Here is a 19,654-nt window from a genome sequence, read left to right on the forward strand (position 1 = left end):
GAGTGAGTGACGCGGGTGGGGTGAGGACGCGCAGATGACACGGGATATTCGCGGTGAAGGGGGTCACGCCGGGCGGGCGGGGGACCGAGCGAGGAAAGTTCGGACGAAGAAGAAAAGCTGTCGCGATCGAGGAAGCAGAACAGAACCGTACGAACCTCCACCGCGGCCGCATCGTCGCGTATCCTCTCCCCTCGCACGCGCGCACGAAAATACACCCGGCGAGCCCGACTTTCCGGCCGAGCGAGGAGAAGAAGAAGAAGAAGAAGAAGAAGAAGAAGAGGAGCAACAGCCAGCGGTCGAATCGCGCGGCGGCTCACTCGACGACGACCCTCGTAGACGAACGACGGACTAGCACCGGCTAGAACCTCCAGCAACCCCCAGCTTCAACCATGGTTTACGAGAGCGACTTCTACACGACCCGGCGACCCTACTCCCGGCCGCTCGTCTCCTCCTACACCGTCACGGTCAGTATTGAGACTCTGAGCGAGGCTTTTGCTCGGACTACGAGAGAAAGAGAGTGCGAGAGATAGAGAGAGAGAGAGAGAGAGAGAGAGAGAGAGAGAGAGAGAGAGAGAGCGAGAGTGAGGGAGAGAACGGGAGACTGGAAGAGTATAATTGAGTCTTGATAACGGTTTGACTTTACGTGATACTAACTCCCGCCGGAGAGGAAAGAACGAGAGGTAGCTCCGTCCGCGACAAGAGGCGAACCACCCTAACGCGCGCACCCCCGTGTGTAATCTCGTTGAATCGCGCCAACGTCTCACCGGCGCGACCGATCTGTGGGAACGGGCCCGTGCGCGATGAGTGTCCCTCCTGCGCGTCTCGTCGTTGAGTGCCGCTCAGCGACGCTTTTCCAGCTTGGAACGCTTTTCCGCGGCGAACACGCGTCATCTCCTGCTCTCGTCCACTTTGCGCGGCGCGCACAAAACGTAGTCGGTCGAAGCTCGAGCGGGTCCGGCTGGAGGAGCCAGCGGGAGCCGAGCTCTTCCGCTCTTCTGGCCCTCCTCCGCTCCTCGTCTTCTCCACCCTGAGCTTCGCGCGATTTCGCCCTCGTCATTTCGACCTCGTCGTCGTGAGCCTGCCGGCTAACGGGTCGAGAGCAGAGCTAGCGGCTCTCGGTGGCGCATAAGAAGGGCCGGTAATAATAACGTCGACCCGCATTCGCCGTCGCGTTCGCGACCGATATCACCCCGTGAGACGTCGTGCGCGAAGCGACGAGTGACAACTTGGCACTTGGTTCCCCCGTTCGTCGACGAGGCCGATCAACGACAGAGCGCGAGAGCGGCGCGACCGGAAACCCCGCGGGCGCGCGAGCAGCTCGCCGACGAGCTCGCGGAGGCCCGCCGTCGTCGTCCTCGTCGCTGCGCTGTTCGTCGTCGAGCTCTCGGTGCGACCCACTACCACCACCACCACCACCACCACCACTACCACCGACGAGAGAGATCTCTCGACTTCCACACTTCACTCTGATCACTGTGTATCACTTGTATCTACCAGTACTACTATACTAGCATTGTATACTACCAGATTACTACTATTACTACTACTACTACTATCACCAGCACCACCAACCACCGTTGCTACCGCCAGCACCCCCGCGCTCGAGAAACCGCGTACTCGGTGTCTCGCGGGGGCGCGGCAGGGGGGAGACGGGCCGACTCGCCTTGGGGAGTTTGAAGGGGGTGCGTACGCACCCCCGCCGGGGTCTCGGCGACTTGAGCGGACGTGAGGTCTGTTCTGTTCAGCTGAAAAACGTCGTTTCTTCAAATTTATTCGCTCATTTTGCTTCAACGGCAAAAGGTGCAACTTAATTCAGCCGGGAAGAACATTCTTCCGAGGTCTTGACGACTCTGGCAGACGCGCGGCACTTCGCAACGCAAATTTATTTACTCTTCCTAGTCGGAACCACGATGTTGACTCGAGGTTGATTCGACGTCGATGAAGGCTTATTCAGCGGTTCATCGATCATTTCAACCCCATTATGGTTCTGACTGGGGGGGGGGTGTCACTTGAACTGCGGAAAGCGCAATCTAATTCGACTAGAAAGAACAGACCTGCGCTCGCTTCGGCTCTCGATGAACGCGATGAACTCCACCGTTCTTCTCCTTCCTCCACGAGTATCGGCTCGATGCGAGAAATTTGTCCGCTTCTTCCGTTGGATTCCCGCGGGACATCGGAAGGGAAGCAGCAAGAGCCCTCCCTTCCCCGCCGGTGTTCGTCTTACTCGCGAAATTGGCGAGTCCATCTTCGACGACAATACTTTCGCACCTAGTGGACATCGACCGATCGTAACACGCATCAGTGTTGCAGTTTCCCCACTCGACGACGCGAGTGCAGCGTCGCACGTGTTGCGGGTAACGCTTACATTGTCGAGCGGGGGATTACCCGACATTGACGAGACGCTGCTTGTCGCTTGGTGCTGACCAGCGAGCCCGCGATAAGCTCAGCCTGCTCCCCCCTCAGGCTTGTGACTGATCCCTGTGATTTCTCGTTCGTGTTTGGTAGCATGGCTGTCCTTGCCACGGTTCAGGAGACAGCCCCGTTTGCCTTGTTGTTGCATCCGGTGACTGCGTTGTCCTCGATATGCGATTCAGTCTCCGGCCTGGAACAAGCGGAGCACTTGTGTGCGTGCGATGAGACTCCCTGTACGTTGTCTATTTGTTGACTCGTAAATCACAGACTTCAATATGTAAGACTGGACTGAGAACTTCCATTGTGGTTTTCATGTATAAAAGTGACCCTTACGAAGTAAGGGAGAAGTGAAGCATAAAATCGTGCGCATTGCAAGGTCCCGGGAGGAACGTAACTATACCGACGTTTTTACTCCAGGAAATGTTGATACTTGTCCAATATTTAATATTTATGTGAACCTTGGATGTGACGTTGCGAGAGGAGATATCAAATATTGGATAAATATAAACGTTTTATGGGGTAGAAAGCCTGCACGGTGCGGTTACATTCCTTTCGGGACTCTGCAACGCGCATGCGCGAAATTTTAATACATACCTTTAGGAGACGTGTTAAAGAGACTAATTATCGGTCTGGTGTATAATATAAAAGTCTGTGTTTGCAACGAGCGACCCGCCTCGTCAAGTTCGCGCGAGTATCCCGGACGACCGGCAGGCCATCTCGCGTCCTGTCGATCTTTACGGCTGATTTACGCGCGAATCGGCTGCAAACCGAGCGGGTTGGAATGCGACGAACAGATGAAAGCGGAGATGCTCTCGAATGGATGACAGATTTTCGGCCAATATCCGGCGACTCGCGATGAAAGAGAGAGAGAGAGAGAGAGAGATTCCATCGTGTTCGATTCGTCGGACCTCCGAAATGTCCTGAGAAATTCGCCAAGCCCTGAAAACATTCTCGAGGATATCGAGAAGGTTCTCCCGAGGGTGTGTTTTAATCGTCGTTAACTTCATTCGCTGCCTGACGCCGGGGGTGTCGCGTAGGCACGCGTAGAATCGTCGCCGAGAGATCTCGAGAGAAGCTGAGTTCATCGAGTTTAGGGGCCGCCATTGGTCGACGAGCGAGCGGTGAAAAGGCGGCAGGAAGTAACGAGATGCGTAGCGTGATGATGACGGATGGACTCTTCTCGCGGGGAGGACTGCGTCTGATTCTCGACTCGTCGCGGCTAAACCGGATTCTTCGGGTACAAATCGCGGCTAATAATAACGCCGTCCGAGAAAGATGGCCGCGAGATACGCGCTCGCGTTCGGATTTCGCGACATGCAGTCTTTGTAACAAAGGGAGTTAGGGCCTTGAATTGCGAAGCCGCGCCGATCGAGCGACTGTCGCGGATGAAGAGCGACATTTTTCGCGAACAACCCTGAGAGAGAATTCACACCTGGACGGAAAAGCAGAAAGCAGAAAAGCAACAGCCAGTCAGAAGCCGCGCTGGTAGTCTGTCTCTCTCTTGAGAGAGAGAGAGAAAGAGATAGAAGAGAGAGAAAGAGAGAGAGAGAGAGAGAGAGACTACCAGCGCGACTTCTGATTGGATTGATGCTGTTTTTCTGCTTTCTGCTTTTCTGCCCAGGTGTGAGTCCTTCCTAAAACATTTTGATGGGTTGCATTTGCTTAGGGAAAATTTTCGACTGCCTGCGAAGGATTGTTCGGGAAGCTCGCTTAGGGATCGTTTTTCGCTCTTCTCGGAACTCAGAGACGTCTTCTGAAAGGACGACTGTCTTCCTCGTACATGAATTTCTACATGGCACGTCTACGCGGAGAGGAAAATATTTGGTCGAATGGAAGAATTTTCTGGTCACGTGTGAGCGCGATTTAAAAATTCCGGTTGAAGTTATCAGAATTCAGCCTAAACTATTCAGATTGCCGGTTTGACCTAAATAGAATTCTGAAATTTCCGAGCTGTTTATAACTCTCAACGAATTCATTCGTCCAACTAAACGTTCTTCTCCATGTGTGGCTCTTCGTGTCTCATAAATGTAAATTGTGTATTATATTATATATAATTATTATATTGTATATTATTGAGAAACATTTTCTTTCTTTTTACAAGACGAGTATTATGCAGCACATTTGAAAAAGGCACAAATTTGCGAGTATCGATTCCGAATTGATTAATTGCAACCTTGCTTTTTTTTTTTTAATACGATGGACACAAGAAATCTTACGATGCTGATAAACGAGCTGACATAAAAAATGAAAAGAAAAACTGATTTAAGTTTGAAAACCGGTATTTCGAAAAATCGCTCAAAAGATCAGTTCTCAGTGCAATTTTCCAGTTGCAGTTTTCTTTTCGTCTCTCCGAGAAAGATATTTATTTTCACAGGGTGAAGACGAGATAATTTAGCGAAGTTAAGAAATCGAGAAAAAGCAAAATTTTCTCGAAAGACTTACCTGTTCCTACGTAATATCGAACTTTTCTGTGAAGCAATAATCTTGTGTGTGAGCATATTTGAGCCAGCACAAAATTGTTTAGCAACAAATGCAAACCTTCGAGGAATGTTAAGCGTGAATATTCAAATATTCATTACTTTTCATCGGCTCCTTCGCGCCAGTCCGTCGCGAGGATTTCTCTCTCTCACCCGTCCTTTCTCGCATTAAAAGAAAAGCTAGGTTGAGGGAGATTGAACAATTAGGAGTCGAGTCGCGGCAAAGCTCGATGCCGCAAACTTGCATCTGTGTCCTCCTTCGCCAGGTGAGAGAGCTTTAATAATCGCGGCGTATCGCAGAACGTAGAAGTCCGCGAGAAGCGCACGAACTCGCAAAAATCAGAGGACGCGTTCCGGAGGAGGCAGCGGCGAACATGTCGCGCCGAAAATTGCGACGTACGTAAATGCCCTCGCGGTCAGGCGGGGGGTGGGGGGGGAGGGGGGAGCAGCGCTCAAAAATCTCTCGTCTGCTCTCGTCGACGGGTGTCCGCCGGTCCCGGATAGCCGGCCAAATTCATTTTTCTCTTGGCGGATCTGAGATTCGCTGGGCTGCGCGCGCGGCGTCTAAGTTTAACACCGCATAGTCCCGGAAAATGGCGGCTCCCCGCTATGAATAGTTCCCGTTTTGTAACCTCCTGCCCTCCGGCCGGCTCTATTAATAGCGGTTTTGGATTTTCCGAAATTCCGCTCGCCGCCGCGAGCCGGGCGAGCGCGTCCTGCGCCCTTCGTCCTGCGCTCTCTTGCTCGCATCGAGGATATATCGGGATATATCATCGCGCCCATCGATTCGCGTTATTTAATACCGGCACAAGCCTCGCTCTCCTGAACGCGGCTATTTCGAGAGTTCGGAATCGAGCGACCGCTGTTCGCGGAACTGATGAATGTTCGCGGCGCCAACGGGCCCTTCATTGTGAAATTGTGTGAACGGTGAAAGCGAGGGAGTCTCGTGCGCAAATTCGACAGCGCGTCTTTCTTGGCAAATGGCGACCGCCCAGTTATATTCGCGCGAGGAACTGCGAGGAGAGAAGGGGACGGGCACAGAGAGAGAGAGAGAGAGAGAGAGAGAGGGGGGGGGAGAGAGAGAGAGAGAGCACAGATGTAAAGCTTAAAGTCCAGATTACGTCCGATTGCATTTGGCAATTTTCATACAGGTTTGCGCAACGCCGCAATCTATGCAGAAACGCACCGACAATCCCGTCGTTTGCTTCCCGCGCGTTTCCACTTTCGTGTTTTCCATTTCGACATCGCCGGCGCGGGCGATGCGATAAAAACAAGACGCACGCGCGCGAGAAATGCCTTCCAGATCATCATCCGCGATGATTATTAAGACGTTTGCCGGCTCGTTCGAGTCGAGGGGAGTCCGCGGTGTTGCGTTACTCTGCCCTAATTTAGACGCACCGACGGCGCGCGACGCCGACGCCCACCGTAGCATTTCGCCGACACGAAAATTCATACGCGACCGCCGACGCCAGCGGCGGATACGTCACGCCGATGAATCTTCGCGCGCGTGTAAGAGTGTAGAAATTGAGAAATGTAGAAATGTCGCGCGTGTATAATATTTTCAGGAGGGCCAGCGGCGCGACGGAGGAGGCGAGGCCGAAGGCGCCGAGTCGCTCGGGCGATTTTCTTTTTTCGTCGCGAGCGACGCTGCTGCGCGCGAAAACAGCGGCTAAAATTTCCATTTCAATTCCGCTCTCTATACGAAAAGCAGTCCCTTCTCGGTAAGGTAGGAGCTCACGAAATTACAGCCGAACGAATAATTACCGAAAGAAAATGGCGCCCGACTATGACGTGTCTGAACGTTTGATTACTTTTTCTTTTTTTCTCTATACCTTGCCTCTTCTCTTCGTCCCGTTCAGCGCTTTTCAACTCTAATTTCAATTTTGTTTCATCAACGACGAAAAGCGGTAATCCCTTTGATGTCGCAAAATTACAAGTGAAATGAATGATTCTTTCGGAAAATGGCCCCGAGCGTTTGATACTATTTTTCTTTCCTTTGCCTCTTCTCTTCGGTCCCGTTGAGCGGCAAAATTCCAATTTCAATTTTGTTTTACCAACGACGAAGAGCGACGAGTCCCTTTGCCGTCGCAAGATACGAAATCACAGCGGGGTAAATAATTGCGAGGACAAATGAGCCGAGCCACGAAGAGCGTCTGTGAACGTTCGCGATTATTCTTTCCCTATTTCTTTTTGCTTTCTCTCTCCTCGCCCCGTCCAACGAAAATAAAATATCCGCGATGCCAAGCTGCCGAGGAGGAAACTATCCTCCGGTCGAGACGTGTGAATCCGCTTGACTGCCGCAGAAAAAAATCTCTCCAGAAACGCCCGTTCCACTCCTCCGCCGCTTGATCGATATCGGGATCGCGCGGCCGCGTGTGTGCATGTGCGTGCGCGTTCTTAAAATGAACATTTCGCGAATCCGCCTGCGCGTCGCTTTGCGCTTTACGACTCGCCGGGTCGGAAACGCAGCGATGACGAACGCCACGGGAATGCGCGGGATTTCTCGCCGTCCGACGAGAACGACGACGGCGATGACGGGACCGCACGGTTTTATCGGCGCTTCGGAATTTCGCGGATAAATCGGAGAGTAACAACCGTAGGAGGAGAGGCGATCCCTCTCGGAGGAAACGCGACGATAGTGAGAGAGAGAGAGAGAGAGAGAGGGAGAAAGAGTGGTGTGGAAGCTCGAAGACATCGGTGAAGGAAAAAGCGTGGATCGGGGGGGAAACCCCCCCGGGTGGCCATGGCGGAAGTGGAGTCGCTCGACGATTGGGAGAACTCGTCTCCGACAAAGAGAGAAAGAGAGGAAGAGAGAAAGAGAGAGAGAGAGAGAGAGAGAGAGAGAGAGACTCCGAGCTGACCCCGGACCCTTCGGGGCCGGGCCTGACATTTGCAGAAGCAGGATTATTTTCCGTGGGAGAAGGTGCCGCTGGTGCCGCGGCCGTCCCTGGTCCAGGAGCCGTTCACCGTGTGGGGCCGTAAGCAGCAGGACCCGCGCAAGGAGTTCTACCAGTACGTCACCTTGCCGGACAAGCGGAGCGTGGTGCGCGGCAAGGATCAAGTCATGGCCAAGCAGGATCACACGCGCCAGCTGGTAGACGGCGGCGCCGTGTCGAAGGTCGGCCTAGACGCCGCCGCCGAGTTGGCCACCCGCGGCCACGTCTTCGAGAAGGGCGTGTTGGCACGGCCGTCCAGCAGAGTCAGGCACGCCAACACCCCGGCCGCCGGCCGCACCAAGATCCTCATGGCCCTCCAGACGCCCTCCTGGTACCGGTTCTAACGGGGAGGACCAGCGGGGCTTCCAGCCTCCAAGGACGCTCCAAGGACAACGCGCCGGTTGTTGCACGAGCGATGTAGATCAGTAGTTAGCCATGTCTTCTTCTCGTGTTGAATGAAGCTCTTTCTTCTCTGACATACATATTTTTATATATCACACGACTACGACCTTGACAACAATATCGCGCGCTTCTTACGTCTATTTCGCGCCTCGACGCGCGCGTCGCTCGTCAGCGTGTCGAGGCCGGCTTTCCCAGGGGACGACGAGCTCTTTCCCGCTGACCTCCTCGCACGACGTGGACTCTGTCGAGCCGGTCCGTCGAATTTCTTGCGCTTCTGTTCTCTCCCGCTTCCGAGTTCTCTCGACGTGCGTCGCGCGCTTCTCCGCGTCTTTAGGCTAACCCACCGCTCGATCGAGCTCTCGTCACTCTGGTGATTCAGATTCGAAACTCTCTCGAGGGTCGGGAGCGTGAAAACGGCGAATTTGCTGATCGATTCTGCCAGACTCCGCGCGAGCCCGTTCGTTCTCGTTGATTCCACGAAACCGCTTTGAGCTCTAAGGAGTGTGCTCACAGGGGATTGCCCGATTCGGAGATTGAAAGACCCGGGCAGAGACTGGAGAGGTGTAGCTTGCAGAGATATCCGTCTCGGAGAGAGAGAGAGAGAGAGAGAGAGAGAGAGAGAGAGAAGGAGTGTTAACAATCTTCATCTTCGATATCAGTCGGTGACCTTGATGGTAAACGACGAGTATAAAGCACAAGCGCAAGAGAATATCAGAATAAATCGTCGTAAATCTCGAGCGACTCCGGTCCGAAGAACGAGTAGACCTGAAGACGGGGCCCAAGACTCGCGATAAGGCAGGCACCGAGGCAGGCACCGAGGCAGGCAACATTCTGCGCGTACACACACGCACGCACACACACACATACTCACACACGCGCGCGCGCGCGTGACACATGCACACCGTCCAACTTAGCCACGAGTTTGTTGGCAAGGGCGCGTGACGTTGCCCAACGCGCTCCGAGTGTCCTAAATATTTCTCGACGAGAGACGAGGAGACGTTATTAATGCGTGCGTATATGCCGTCCGCTCGGCGCGGTTTATAATTGGCCCGCGCGCTGCGTGTCTGCGGGTATATAGATCGATGTATCAGCGCGATCGCGTCACCCCGGGCTATCTTCTGGTCGTCTCATCTCCTCCCAGCGCTCGCTCTCACTCGTGCATCCTTCTGCGCTCTCGTGCGACTTCCCACTTGGTCCCCGGTCGCACGGAAGAAAAAGTTCACTCGAGCGAGCGGATTCTCACCGCTGCGAATACGAACGAGCCAGAAATTCCGCCTGGGGGGAGCACCAGGACTCCCTGCTCAAGTCGCCCGGAAGTCCTGATAATTCCGACTGGGTTCTCTGACAACTTCAGCCGGAATTCCTGCGTATCGTTCGCATCTCGCGGGAAAATTCGCTCGCTCGAGCAAACATTTGTCTCCCCCCCCCTCTCTCTCTCTTTCTCTCTCGTCTCTTTCAACCACTCCTCTTTGTGCTCTGTGACGTCGTGTCCTGCGCGAGGTCGTGCCGTCGCAGGTCACGATTCATGCGCCCGACTACTTGATCCAAATCGTGCGGTCCAGTCGATCAACGCGAGATAGACGCACGTACGGGCACGTACACATACACACACGCGCACGACACGTACACGACGTTCGCTTCGCCTGCACGGAGGTCGTGGAGCCGCGCGTGCCGAAGACGAGGGCTCTCCGCATCGCCGTGTTCGCCGACGACGCGAGTCTCGCTGGCGGCTTCCGCCGTGAATAACCAGCTAAGCGATCAATCTCGAGAGAAAGTCAAGACGCTGAACGTCCGCTTGCTGCGACGCAGTGATGGACGTCTTCCTACCGTCGCGAGAACTCGAGGTCGCGAGCTCAGCCGCGACCATCTGGGCGGCATTACCGGTCAAAGTTCGCCGGCAACTTCGCTCTTCGCGATCGCCCCCCCCCCCCTCTCTCTCTCTCTCTTTCTTTCGGAACAGACGAGCGCTGGCGAGTACGACGGGGTTAATTAGTAGCCGCGGATCACGCCGAGATCGGACGATCATAGACTCGTTAGGTGTACAACTTAATTCTCGGCCCCAAAATTCAATGAATGACAGCTTCTGTTCAAATTGAAATTTATTCCCGCCCTACGGTGGTCTGAAAGTACTAAGCCTCAGCTTTAGAATGCAGTATATAACAGATGACAGCCCTGCTGATTTAACCTCACAAAACAGTAGTGAATGCAATGTCCGTCGGTGAGCCGATCTGTCCTGACTGACCCTGCCTTGACCCTGACGTTCGACACGTGTGCATAGTTGCGCAATTGGAACGGGTCCCAGCAGCTACCTCGATGGGGGAACGACGGGAACGTTTCGCTTTAGTGAGACTTCACTTTTTTTCACTCAACTAGCTCGCGTGTGTGAGAAAGATCATTCGTTGCCGCCGACACGCGACTGCTATTTGAGTCAGCAAGACAGTCGCGGGGAAATCGGCTCACTAAAGCGTGCAAATTTTCCCCGTCGTTCTCCGTCGACTCCTGACGAGGCGGCCGCTGGATAACCCGTCCGAATTCTGTCCCGTACAGTCTGCACACTCGTACACACCCACGCGCCCTCAAGCGACACCCGCAGGACACTCACAAATGTGGACGCGAGCGGGAAAAGTTTGCAAAGAGTTCTCGAAAGCTGCCTTTCGCCCACAGCGCGCACGTTCCAAGCTCGAAGAGCTCACCTCCGAGAGGAGGAGGCCCGCGACGGCAAACGTCCCCCGGGAGCTCGCGTGTTAGTCACAGCACCTCAGCACGCGTCACGCTCAGGCCGCATGCGGAAATAATCGGCAGCCCGCCGATGAAAGTTCGCCAAATAACGCGCGCTCGACGAGACGTCGCGCTCCGCGAGACGCGAGTTAGCGCGCGAACAATGACGAGCGTGGGCTCGTCCGCTGCTCTTCTCACCTCAGCCGGGGTGTGCCAAGAGCCAGAGCACTCTCGCGAGACCGGTCGCGAGACTCGGGTTAGGCGACGCGCGCTGCCTTCTCGACCGGCTCGAGAAGCTGTTCTCCATGTCGTTGACCTTGTCTAACCCCGAATCCGTAGACGCCTCGCCACTACGTGGTCCGCGACTATCCGGAGGCCGGGGTGAGGTCCGCCCAAGAGCAGTACAGCTATTCGTACACCAACGCCAGCTCGAGCAGCTCCTCCGCGGACCCGTACTCCAGCCGTCCTCAGAGGAGCAACTACACCCAGGAGAGCGTCGTGAAGAGGGAGAGCGGCCCGTACGGCTCGTACACGACCGAGAGGTCGACCAGGACGTCGTCCGGCGGCGGCCCCGGCAGCTACCGCTCCTCCTACGAGTCCACCGCTTCCGGTCGTCTGCCTGGCGGCACCTCTTACCGCCATTACTCCTACCGCGTCTAAGCGACCGCCCGGGGTCTCTCGTGAGCTACCGTCCTCATCGAGCCCGACGGCGACGAGCTCGCGACGACCGCGAGAAGGATCACGGGGAGGAGGAAGAGCCGTTTCTCGCGCTGGTCGGAAACCAAAGCGGAAGCTCGGAGCGGTCGCCTCGGTGTCGGTGAAGCCGGTAGTCTCCGCGTTGTCTTCGTGGATCGCGTGTGCTGATTTAGAATTCCTTTCTGTTTGTATCCCCGTGCCACAGTTTTGTACGCTTCGTTATCTTGTTTTCTTTTTCTTTCGTTTTTCGTATAAAAGCCTTCGCGGTAGGACGAGAAAGAACGGGGAAGAATCGCACGCTTCGGACAGCGCGCGCCGCGGCGACGGGTCAACGGGAAGCGACCCTGACGACGAGCTTCTCTCTCTCTCTCTCTCTCTCTCTCTCCCTCTCTCTCGGCCTTTCCACCGGCCGAGTCCTCGGTCGCTGTCGCCGTAGCTCGCGAGCATCGCGCGCACCTTAGAGACATTAGAAAAGCCGAAAAGAAAGAAAAAGAGGGAGAGCAGTCGCGTGAAGAACCACGCTGTCTCTTCCGGGCGTGTGTTTTTTCTTCTCGGCGCGAACTCGGCTGTTGTAGCGCAGGCGTCTTCGCAGTTCCAGCCTGCAGTCAGCAGGGCGCCGGCAAGCATGTACACGAGCGAACTTGTAAATCTCGAGCTTGGGACAGGCTCCTCCTTCTCGGGAGGGGCTCTGCGTTCTCTGTGTGCGGCGCGAACATTGTAAACAAACAGTTGCAGCAATAAATCGCATTGAACAGCACAGCATAGAGAGATCTCTCTGTCCATCTGACAACGCAAACTTCGTCGACGTCGACGTCGACGTCGACGTCGCGCCGAAGCACTCGCGCGAGAAACGCGTACTTGAAGAGTCGCGAGTCGAGCGCCGCCCGCGGGGGGTCTCTCGCGAGTCTCGCTCTCATCACGCGTAACGCATCCCTTGTCTGCTCCTCGACACGTCCGTCTGTCTCTAACGGCCCCTTCCTGAACCTTGGGATGTGACGCTTTAACTTTCCGCGTCTCGCCGCTGCTGTGACCAGAGTGAACGTCTTCCTTTCCTTCGTTCCTTCCGAAAGTGCGAACTTTGTCCAGCGGAGTCTTCGTGGTCCTGCGACGGCGCGCGGCACCCTGTGGGGCGCCCGTCGCGCTACCACGACGAGGCATAATCTCAGAAAGAGACGGTGACGGAAGGGAGAAGTGACCTCACAGAGACCGATTAACACGACAATGTACGGCAGGTACGTTCGTTCGGTAGAGACCACCTTGTTGACTCGAGAAAAATGCAGCGTCGAGCAAGCGTCGAACGACGAGGAGGAGGGAAATCGACGTTCTTCCTTCGCGTTGCACCTCGAGAAGCTGACGAAACTACCTTGCATCTCGAGCAACTGATTAAACTAACTCGAAGCTTCGGCATTGCGGCATTTGCGCTTGAGCTTCACCTGAAACATTCAAAGTTCCCAGAAAAGTCATACGGGGACGTTGGATTGGAGCGTCGGGAAAAATTGCTCGTGTATCTTCGAGCGCTCTCGTGATGTCGCACTGTTGCTGAAGAGCACGCGACTCGAAATACCTACGCCGCGAGTGTCTCGTCTCGACACAAATTATTCCATCGTCTTCTGAAATTATGGTTACCTAGCACGACGTTGTCGCAGGGTGGGCGCCGGAGAGAGCTGGGCTACCCTCGCGAAATCAAACCAGCTCTACTAACCGTGACTAACAACGTTTCATCATCATCATCATCATCATCATCATCATCATCATCATCATCATCATCATCATCATCATCATCATCATCATCATCATCATCATCACCATCGTCGTCGTCGTCGTCATTGTCATCGTTGTCGTCGTCGTCGTCGTCGTCGTTGTCGTCATCGTCATCGCCGCCGTCGTTGTCTCGATAGACCCGCAACGCGAAAATCGGCCAAACATAAGCATAAATATCCGCCGGGATATCGCGTATCTCTCACGCCCTTCTCCCTTCCCCTCTGCCCCGTCGAGCACCCTTTCACTCCCGTCTGCTCTCCGCCCCCAAGCACCCCGTCGAGACGGCGAAAGAAAGCAATGTCGAGCAAGCGCGAAAGACGAAAGAGGAAAGAAACGAGACGGAGGAGAAGGAAGGTCTACAACACGCCAGCCGAGTCACTAACCGAGTGTTGTTCTTCTTTCTATTTATTCTGCCTCCCACACGTGACTCCTCGCCCCCCCGCCGCCGTCGTGGCCACCATCGTCGCTGACACCGTCGCCGTGGCCGTCACCGCTGTCGCCATCGCCGTCGCCGTCGCCGCCACCGCCATCGCTGGAGAACTCGACGGGCGCCATGAAAATCCTAAAGAAAAAAAAAAAAAACAAAAACAAAAACGAAACGTTACGCAACAAAAAAAACGCAACAAAACCCCCGATTAAATGAAACACAAAAACCCGCCTCTAACGCGAACGCACGGCCGGAGCAGTATCGACCCATCATCCTGCCGCTCTCCAGCGTCATCCAGGTAGGTACTACTCTCGTCGATGGTTTACGAGCGAGGTGAGCAGCGAGTGGTTCACTGTCTTCGGGAACGCAACAGGTGCGATCGTCGATTCTGATCTCGCCGCCGCGCCGCGCCGCGGCGCCCCTCGAGCTTGTCTCTCCACCCCGTTCCTGGAGTGTGCCGGTTAGTCTGGACTGGAAGGACGAACGACGTCGCGCGCTGATTCTTCCCCGAGAATGAAACGCCGCGGGGAGAAACGTCCGGTCGAGTTTTCTCCGCTGAGATACGAACGATCGAGAAATTCCGTCTCAAAGTTGCCAGGATTCAGCGTGCTCGTTAATTTCGAGAGAATTCTCCACTGGAATTTCGAGAACGTTCGTGCCGCAGCGGATGATTCAGCTTCAGCCGGCTAGATATTTCCCCCCGCGCGCGTGTTATCGAAGTAAAGCGGGACGGAATTCACTCGCGATCTCACTTGGTAATCGGTTTGACCTCGGAACGGCTTTACGGGACGAAGGAAAAAGAGAGAGAGAGAGAGAGAGAGAGAGAAAAGGTCGTTAGATCCTCAAGGACCGCCAATTTGTGTCCTCGGCGCTGATTTGCATCGGAATCGACGAGAGCACCTGCTTGCGCCTTTTTTCCTTACGGAATATTCTCCTTTTAAGCCGCAGATTAACGTAGAAACGATAGAAATAACAGAACGAATGTCACAGATCGATAAGGTCCCGAAAAGTGCGCGCGATGTGGAGCGAGGGGAATTATTCAGACGACCTCTCTTCTTATTCTTCTATATCGTCCAGTTTTGTCGTTTTCGGGACTTTGCGATCTGCGAGGGTTTCAAGCGCTTCACCGAGGAGCGCGAGGATCGATCGTTTTCTTTTCTCTGCCTGCGCTGGATGGCGAGATCCAATACCTCGTTTGGCGCTGTCGGATGTCCAACGCGCAAATTGTTCCACGCGATAAGCAAGATGACGATAATGAGCCGCAAAAATATACGACAAGACCGAGGCGCTCGCAAGTAGAGCTTCTCGCAAGTCGTACGTCAACGTCAAGTCTCGCGCATGACTTCGTATCCGAACGGCGATACGGGGTGTTGGACGAAGCTCGCCGATCATTTTGGTAAAAGCTCTTGCGAAACCGCGGTAACGACGCTTCGCTGCTCTCTCACACCGTCTCGCACTAATTAATTTCAGATATCTCGATGTTTACTAATCCTAAAGCGCTACCTCATCGCAGTAACATCCATCATCACGGTGTCATGCGTAATTCAAGGTAATGTAACGCACGTAACGATTAATCCGCACCGCCGCGTGTCCTTCGCTGACCGATCGAGCCACATGTGTTCGCTCTAATCATGTATTATAAATACACGCCGAGGCCTCCTTCCGCGGCCCACGCACGCGCGAGTTTGTTTCCTCGCTACCCTGCCGTCGACTCTTTGCTGATGACTTTGCTTTGATCGTGCGACAAGACTCGCTTTTTACCTCCGAATAAGCACCCCGTGAGTTTCAACAACATCGCTGCTGAGTCGAGAAGGTTGATCGCTATTACAACGCTGTTGGCCAATCCTGCTGATGCAACGGCATCTTTCCCTCATGTATATACGTAGTTCTTCCTCGTATCATTAACCCCTCGACTCTGGCGGCTGAAGAAATTTCGACCGCTTACTCGTAACGTTACGACGTTAAACGACGAGCTCGGCAAGCGCGCCTAGACGCGAAACTCTCTGCCAGGTTTTACACTCTTGAACTTTGGAAGATTCATTTCTTGCCAGCTTAGGCACCTTTGTGAAATTCAGCTTGCCGGTCGAGGGGCTCAGAGAGAGAGAGAGAGAGAGAGAGAGAGAAGGAGAGAGAGGGAGAAGAGAGCCCAAGCATGCCGGCCCAAGCACGCCGCTTTAGCCATCGCCAGACGGACAAACCGTCGCATATTAGGGCCAGATGACATTTTCTGGTTGAAAATTCTCTAGAGACCTGAATTTCCAACCGATCATCGACACCAAGTGGATGAGGTTGATCCTGAATAAATTCCAAAGAGATCTGTCTAGCCGAAATTTTGAAAAAATTATCGCTTCAGAGTTCATGGGTTTATCGTTTAAAGTATAGTGTCTTGGGTTCGACTTCAATGGGTTCGAACCTATGGACACTAAATACGAGACCCTGGAACTTATAATCACCTTTTAGAAAACTCAGAATTTCAAAGCTCATCAGCTCAGCTAAAAAGTTCTCGGATTGATAGATTCTTAGGTTGATGGGCTTAAGACTCAAAATCCCTCGGTTTTGTGCTCAACGGGTCTATATTTGATGCTTTTGTATTTTGAGCATATGAGTTTTGGGTTAATAGGTCTCTGGTTCAAGATCGATAAATCTCGAGGTGTCTGTTGATTGATTTCATAGTTTCACTCCGCTGAATACGCTATTAGATAGAAATAAATTGTTGAATAATGAGTATTTCACAAGTTTCTCGCGTTTAACGATAATTTTTCCTCTTTTGGGGCCAGTAATTCGAGGAAACAATTTTTTTTTTATTTTGGCAAGACAGATCTCTGCGGAATTGATTCAGGATCAGCCTCATCCATTGGTGTCGATGATCGGTTGGAAATTCAGGTCTCTAGAGAATTTTCAACCAAAGAATGTCATCTGGCCCCACTGTGCGTCGCTCGGCTTGCACCAGCACATTCTATGCGCTTCGCCGCAGAGCTCGCCAGCTAGCTGTCGGTTAGTAAAGACGAGTTCATGCCTTCTCTCCAGTTGAGGAGCTATCATCCTCACATGCCATACGTGGCGCACAAGCGGCTCGTCACCATAGTTCACTCGCCGGTGCACCATGTGTACTACGCCGGTGCGATGGTACCGATAAGGGTGCGGGCGCGCGTGCGGCCCAGCGTCCTCGTAGCCGAGCTCAACAGGATACGCGACCTGCCGAGGCCGTCCAGCCGATCGTACCTGGAAGAGTACCTAAACTCCCGTGATCACATAGTAAGTCTGGCAAGCGGCTTAATCTCGGCCCTAATCACCGAGCCTAACATCGCGATCGTTAGAGCCACGACGACGTGGTCGCTCACCATGTCGTCGCACGCCGCCATCATCGCTCACCAGTCGCCGTCACCATCATCACCCCCTCGCATCACCCGCATCATTGTCGTCGCCGTTTTTGTCCCTCACGTCGCGACGTTCAGCGTCGTAAACATTTTTTGTCGTTCTGAAGGGGAGAGAGAGAGAGAGAGAGAGAGAGAGAGAAAGAGAGAGAGAGGGGAGGATTAATGCCACGAAGAAAGATTTCTCTTTCCGTTCATTCCAAGAAAGAGCGACGTTTGTCCAGGCGATTCTTGCTGCCGCTGAAGCAAGAGTCCAGCCTGCGGAACGAAGCTCGAGATAAAAAGTCGCGGGTCTGACAAGCATTCGAATTCATTCGCTGCGTAACGAGGGGGAGAGAGAGAGAGAGAGAGAGAGAGAGAGGGGGGGGAGGGGAGGTGTGTTCATGCGAATAATGTTCCACGTGTTCTCGTCTCTTCGCAGTTGTTCGACGATGAAACGAGGGAGTTGCGCGCGAGGATGGATTCCCTTCTTCGCCGCGTCCACGTGTTCGTGCCGAGGGCAGTGGCAAGGTACGCTTGATGAGAGGAGAGGAGAGAGCGACGCTCTCTTGAACGGACGAGGTCGATCGAGAGGGTCCGCTCGCGCTTGAGAGCCGGCAGCCGCGTCTTCAGCCGCGGAGAGACGAATAATAATCTCGGCGATCTCGCTTGGCGATTTCCAGCGACTTCCTCGAGGAGATCGTGCCGGAGCGTATGCGCAGCCACGACTACGTCCGCCGGCTGCTGAGCGGCCGCAACATCGCGAAGAAGCAAGTCGAGCACCTTGGCTGGTACGACGTGCCCGAGAGGGGCACCCTCGGCACCTTGGCGTGCGTCAAGTTCGTCGCCGGCAAGCCGCAATCCGTGAGGAAGCCGTACTTCAAGGTCGCGGACCTCCGGCCGGCCGACATCCGCAACGACGTCAACTTCCTCAGCTACTACAGCAAGAATCGTCAGGCGGCCGCGTCTGCCTGTGAGTAGATCCGTCGCAATGACGACGACGACGACGACGACGACGACGACGACGACGACGACGACGACGACGACGACGACGACGACGACGACGACGACGACGACGACGATGACGAGGACGACGACCATGACGAAGACGACCGAAGTGGACGCCATTGCACTTGGCCCTTGAGATGGTTGCTCCTCGAGAAGCAAACGTCGTTCGGCATACAATTAGAAGCACGTTAGAGCGAGACAGCTGAAGACGCGGCGAGCTTCCTCGGGGTCGCGAGTCGCGCGCGATCATCTTGCGTAACTTTCATCGGGACTGGCCGATCTTCGCCGGTCGGTCTCTCGATAGCGGACTGGAGTCGACGAAGGAAATGCCGCGGCAATGGACGATCTTCGAGGAAGCCGCGGCGTCGTCGCAGCTGGCAAGACGGTCCCTTGAATAGATCTGAGGAAATAAAAAGGCGGCCCCACGACGCCGTTGTGTGCAATTCTCCTTGTCCATATTTTTTTCTTATTTGTTTTCGTACCCGCCCCCGCCCCCCGTCCTCTCGTTTCTCTACTTCTTGTTTTTCTTTTTTTTCTCCGCTCCCTTTTCTTTTTTTTTTGGATTGGCTGACACCTGGGTTTACACTGTCTGGACGACTTTTGTTTGTGCTGTGCTAGCGAGCACGTGTGTTTCTCTTTTCTCTGTTTTTCTTTTTTTCTTTTCGCTGTTTTCCTGTTGTTGGTCGCACAACATGGTCTTTACTTTTTGTACGACTCTTTTTTGTCGTGGCTGCATTACCTGTCCGGTATTGTGTCTAATCGGTGTTTCAAAACGGCAACGTACACCCTCCCCCCCGCCCCCCACCAGCCCACTCACTCCACGCACTCCGCGCGCGCGCACCCGTTTTTTTCGCGATTCGTCACACACCGCCGGATATCGGCCGACGTTACCGTTCGTATCCGTCGTCCTTGGCGAGGACACGCGTGAGGCTCGCAGCGGTGGTTTCCGCGAGGCGGCGCTGTTTTCTTTTCATTTGCTTAACGAACCGTCGCGGCGTCGGCGATTTTTGTCGCGGCGCCGGGCTCGGAAAGCACAGCCGGGAACCTACCTACACAGTAGCCAAAATCGAGCCAAAGAGAGAGAGAGAGAGAAACGAAGGAACGAGAGCAAAGAGAGAGAGAGAGAGAGAGAGAGCAAGACACACGGAGGGGACGACTCCAGGCGGAAGCAGACGACTGGGATGACGTTTCCAGCGGATATGAGAGAGAATGCTCAGAGAGGAACCAGCCGGGCTTTTTTAAACGTTTCAGGCAAGTGTTGGAGGGAGAAGGTGCCGGAGCTGTATGAAGTCCCGAGCAAGAAGATCGAGCCCGGGACGGGGGAGGAGGAGGCCGCGGAGGAATAAGTTGTCGACGTCACGTTCACCGTCGATCACGAATCGGCCGATACCGTCCGCTTTTGCGTTCCGAGAGCGACGTGTCAGCGCGCGGGGAGATAGCCCGACCTTGTGATAGCCGCGAGAG

General features: G+C 54.3%; 1 protein-coding gene and 1 long non-coding RNA gene across 7 annotated transcripts in view; one reads left to right on the top strand and one right to left on the bottom strand.

Annotated features, from left to right (window-relative positions):
* LOC105180536 (golgin subfamily A member 6-like protein 22) overlaps positions 1-19,654 on the top strand; it is a 28,496-nt gene continuing 8,842 nt past the window's right edge. The window contains exons 1-5 of one of the 6 annotated variants that reach the window (XM_025302376.1): positions 1-464; positions 14,089-14,127; positions 16,857-17,084; positions 17,625-17,713; positions 17,866-18,155. In XM_025302376.1, the coding sequence (XP_025158161.1) occupies positions 390-464; positions 14,089-14,127; positions 16,857-17,084; positions 17,625-17,713; positions 17,866-18,155 (721 nt within the window). In that variant the 5' untranslated portion in view covers positions 1-389. Of the gene's footprint in view, positions 465-14,082; positions 14,128-15,299; positions 15,379-16,856; positions 17,085-17,624; positions 17,714-17,865; positions 18,156-19,654 lie in introns of those variants that run through there. The other 5 variants (XM_011136649.3, XM_011136651.3, XM_025302377.1 and 2 more) reach the window with 5 other exon arrangements.
* On the bottom strand, positions 12,888-14,082 carry LOC112589375 (uncharacterized). The gene is made up of 2 exons (XR_003113506.1): positions 13,786-14,082; positions 12,888-13,074 (listed from the first exon to the last, which is right to left on the bottom strand). It is a non-coding gene; the product is annotated as an uncharacterized LOC112589375 (long non-coding RNA).

The sequence above is a fragment of the Harpegnathos saltator genome, unplaced genomic scaffold, assembly GCF_003227715.2.
Source record: "Harpegnathos saltator strain DR-91 unplaced genomic scaffold, Hsal_v8.6 scaffold49, whole genome shotgun sequence".
NCBI classification, from domain to species: domain Eukaryota; kingdom Metazoa; phylum Arthropoda; class Insecta; order Hymenoptera; family Formicidae; genus Harpegnathos; species Harpegnathos saltator.